The sequence below is a fragment of the Penaeus chinensis genome, chromosome 24 (assembly GCF_019202785.1).
Source record: "Penaeus chinensis breed Huanghai No. 1 chromosome 24, ASM1920278v2, whole genome shotgun sequence".
Classification (NCBI taxonomy): domain Eukaryota; kingdom Metazoa; phylum Arthropoda; class Malacostraca; order Decapoda; family Penaeidae; genus Penaeus; species Penaeus chinensis.
The window spans coordinates 6,930,782-6,935,427 of NC_061842.1; the positions used below are offsets into that span (position 1 = coordinate 6,930,782).

The following is a 4,646-nucleotide window of genomic DNA, read 5'->3' on the forward strand; positions in this document are numbered from 1 at the left end:
TATAAGTATAGTTTATAATAGTATATTGTAAGTATATTTGTAGTTTAAATGTTAGTCTCAGAAGGACTTCCAAGTTTTATTTTAAGGAAATATTAAACAAGATATATGTGTTGCTGATCAGTTTGAGTTTCTGAACAGCCTGATGAAGGACTTGGCGGCTGGGACTCCTGGGATGTGCCGTCCTCTGTAGTCAGTGATGGTGGAGGCAGGTCCTCACTGTCACCAGAGCAATCCTTGTTGCAACAGCAGATCAACCAGTACCGCTTAAGTCAACAGAGGAAAATGCAAGAAACAGAGGGGCAAGAGGAGGAGGAACCTAATTATTTCCAGGTATGATTTTCTCTGTTGAGTTTTCCTGTTGTAGGTTCTAACCTTTTGTGGTAAGGCGGAATGGGGTATGAGCCTATTGCACCTCTGAGATCATTTATCACTAGTGAAATGCACTGGTCTTAGGAGGAATAGCAGCAGAAGCATTTGTTTTGAGGTCATGTCAGCTTGAGGTGTGAAATGGGAAGCATTTTAAGTTTGCAGTATTGTTCTTAAAATATATTTTTTTGTGTGATACCACTTTTATTAAAAATTCTATATTACTATGTAATATATGTAATATCCTTGTGTAGATCATATACAAGTGTGGATGTTTATATATTTATGTTCATGATGATCTTGATGTTCAAATGTTTATGCTGATCCATTATGGATAAGTGTTTGGTTTTTAAAGGGTTTGTAAGAGAAGAAGCCTCACAGGTGCTACATTATGTTTGTCAAGATAGGATTTTGCATGGAATGACAACTGGTGTCTGTAATGATCAGTTTCCAACAACCTGACTCCATGGTAGTAGGCAAAGTAGGAGATAAAGTTGGTAGTTTTTTTGTTTTTTTTTGGATTAGACTCAATGGGCATTTAGGAAGGATAAAGAGTGTGGAATGACTGGAAGAGCACTGACTCCAGGGAGGATGCTATTTTCATACTCAGGATTCTATTCCTGCCTGCTGAAAATTGAGACTTAATGAAAAAATAAGAAAATGATACTTATTGTCATTTCTATTGCACTGGGTTATGGACTAGCTGGAGAGATAATATGGAGGCTGCAAGGAAAAAAGTCTATTACAGTCTGGATACAGCAAATCATATGACAAATATAGACACTGGAAAATGGCACAAAAACAAAAAAAGCTTATGCAGAAAAAGTAATGATAACATTACAAAGGGGAGACAAGGAGTCTTTGACAAGCTAATGCCTGAATTTTGGGCCACATGCAGGCAGGGAAACACCCACATCCAAGGCATTAAGGTTACCAAATGCATTTTATTAATAGGTGGAACAACAAAACAATCTCCCCGGCTGCTGTTGCTTGTTTGGACCCCCAAGATTATTTAGATATATGTTAGGGAATGATAAAAGTGGCTGTAGTGGTTTAGAGGTAACTTGTGCAGACCATTGACTGGCTACAGTTTGAGTATAGAAGAGTATCCTCTAATACATCAATATAAAAGAGATGTACAAAAAATGACAATTATTATGTTTCTTGGAATCTACACCTTTCACTTTGCCTCTAGCCTCCAAAATTCAGTGGCAACCTATCAGTGGCTATGGAAGTTATCCTTAGCAGCTTCCCCTATTGTGTTTATTATGTGTATGACCTCCTTAGTTTCTGAAAAAAATATTAACCTGCATCTTGAGCATACCCAGAGTCAACACAGGGGATCCTCTACAATACCCTCATTGGAAAACAAAAACAGCTGGAGTGGGACACTACCCTTCAATATGCATTTGAAGCCTCCAAGAGTGCTCTTATGTCAACTGCAACATAGGCCTTTCCAATACCTGGGGTCCCTCTTATTCTTACCATGGATGCTAACAGTGTCGGAGCAATTCATCAACATCTCCCTCATACTTCTTCAGCAGAAGGTTTCACCAGGTCAAGCTAAAGTACAGCACTTTCATTCATGAGTGCCCCAAGCTCTACCTTTTGATCCAATAATTCAGATTCCTCCAGGAAGGCACGTCCTTCAACCTCTGCAGGGACAACAGGCCCCTGGTTTATGCTTTTGCCAAGGTAGCCTGCCAGTAGCACCACTTTTCTGCTGTTCAGTAGCTGCATGGAGTCTGTACTTGGCAGTTTTAAAGGAAGAGTAATCAACCTGATCCATGGCATGTCACACTTGTATCCACTCTCATCCATCAAACTTATCACACAAAAATTTGTTTGGTATGAAAAGATGTCTGACATGGGGCCTGCCTGCCAAACTAGTAACATCAACTACACAACATTTCAGGAATATCACAATTCCCAGAACCAAAGTGTCACATCAGTCAACTCCATGTTGACATCTTTGGCCCCAATGTCTGTTTGCCCTTTCCAAATTGTCCACACACTAGTCTGAAGCTATCTTTATGAAGCAGACTGTGCTGAAGCCCTCTTGTGAGGTTGAGTTAGCCAGTTTGGTGTCCCTGATAACATCACAACAATTGAGGGCTAATCTTCATCTCCAAACTGTGGATGTCTAAGGTGCAGCCGATTGGAACAACTGTCCATGAGCCATGTCATACAACTTGACAGTTAACATGATGGTCAAGTACACCCAGTACAGATGGTACATTGTAATGCTCCTGGCTGGAAAGCCATCCATATGTCCTTGCTTGCCCAAGAAAGGAATCCTCGTCTCTCCTGCAGAAATGGCCTACAGTGAAGCCCTCACCATCCCCACTGAATTCTTCCTTACCCCTTATGGCACCAGTAAGGAAGAGTGTCTCATCTGACTCTCACACATTATTGGTAGATGCAGGTAGACCTTCAAGGATGACTATCAACATCACCATCCAGAATCACTCGTCTTGTGGTACATCTTACTAAGGAACAAAGACCACAGAACTCCTCTGTGCAGTCTTCAGATGTAATGCTGAGGCCTATTTCTTCAACATAAAGGGCTACAGGGACTGGGTTTAAACTGGAGCCAACCTACCTGGAGGACAGTGAGACCACTGGATTAGGTCAACCACCTGACAACAAAAGGGACAACAGGCAACCTCTTCCCTCATTTCCCCACACTGCATTCAGAGCCTCTCTAACAGGCAATCTCTTGTAACACCTGGTAATCTTGCTGCTGAACTTATGAAGCACTCTAATTGAGATAATGAACTCATGGCCGTCCTGCTTATCAGGAGCCATCCTATGACCTGACTGTAACGCCTATCACCTTGTATATATTGCAAGATTTGTAAGGAATGCGTCAACTCATGTTGGGAAAAAATTGTCTCACTATGAGAAATTGAGCTGAGTGTCAGCTGATGGGGAGTTATTTTGTGCTACTGTTAATGCACATAGTGTAACTACCTAGAAAGATGACATGGAGTCTGCTCAACAAAACTTACGATCTTTTTGGTCTGTAGAGGCAAACCACAATCAGGACATGCACAATCCTTTTGGTGAAATCCACTGAGGCTATTCAATGGTCTCACCTAGATCACACTGTGAATAGGGACGTGAATAATAGTAATAGTGATAATTTTTAGATAATGAAAGATAGGTATTTCATATATATGCATTGGTGTAACAGAATTTTTTTTTTTTTTTTTCAGCCTTTGTTGTTATTATAGTCACATCAAGTCTAACTAGCCATTCACAATTGTATAGAAAATTTAGGATATTAAGGCTCAAGGGTCTCATGATTGGTCTCCTTGTTGCAGGACCTCGCTCCAAGTATAGAAGCGAAGCCACAGGTTGTGATTCTGGAGCGGCCTGAGGAGGAACAGCAAGTATCCAATAGATTATCCTTTACACTTTCTGACCCACTTTTGCAAGTAAGTGATGTACTTTTGTCGTTTTCCTCTGATATGGTTTCTGTCTGTGTAACATATAATTTTGTTCGGTGATTAGGGATTTCTCTTTGTCCATTATTAATTAATGTTACCACATATTCATATTTTTTTCTTGAATAGAGCAATAAAATATAATTAGATGAGAAGATAGTCTTTCCATTTTCTAAAACAGAAAAGGTCACTGAGTTACCATCAATTATCATTTGTTGAGAACTCCATGTATTATAAGGATGATTAAAGACAGTGTTAGAATAGGTAATTCTTTAGTTAGAGTATTCAAATGGAGGCATTGTTAGACCTTTAGATATATCTGAACAATCAACTGGGGAAGAGGTCATGATATAAACGACTCCAAGCAACATTAAATCATGTGTCCAAAGTTCCAGTTCGGAAGAACAAACGTTTCCTCTTCTTTCAGTCATCAGAGCTTGAGGACTGGGTTGACGACAGTGAAGGCTGGGAAGGGGAAGCAGATGAAGGAGATCTGGATGCTGTCCTGCGAGAGAAACGACAGTATGAGAGGGAGAGGCGAAGACAAGAACATCTGAGACGCAAAGCTGAAAGAGATGCAGCTCGGACAAATAAACTTGCTACTAGCAAGATTGCTACAAAGATCTCATAGGGAGGGTTGTTTCACTGCCTCCAGATTATATTTGTAGTTGTGATGCACATATTTCAGATTATTAGGGTAGGCACTCACAAAAACAAATTAAACACACACACATACACATACGCACGCATGCGCACATACACATACGCACGCACACAGACACACACATGCACACGCACACGCACACGCACACGCACACGCCCACGCCCACG

The 4,646-nt window shown here is 40.6% G+C and overlaps 1 protein-coding gene across 2 annotated transcripts in view; it reads left to right on the forward strand.

Moving 5' to 3' along the window:
* The window catches only part of LOC125038196 (receptor-binding cancer antigen expressed on SiSo cells-like), an 11,392-nt gene extending 6,746 nt beyond the window's left edge, over nucleotides 1–4,646 (forward strand). For both annotated transcript variants that reach the window (XM_047631592.1, XM_047631591.1), the window contains exons 3-5: nucleotides 139–330; nucleotides 3,693–3,806; nucleotides 4,243–4,646. In XM_047631592.1, coding sequence (XP_047487548.1) covers nucleotides 139–330; nucleotides 3,693–3,806; nucleotides 4,243–4,446 — 510 coding nt within the window. In that variant the 3' untranslated portion in view covers nucleotides 4,447–4,646. The remainder of the gene's footprint in view (nucleotides 1–138; nucleotides 331–3,692; nucleotides 3,807–4,242) is intronic.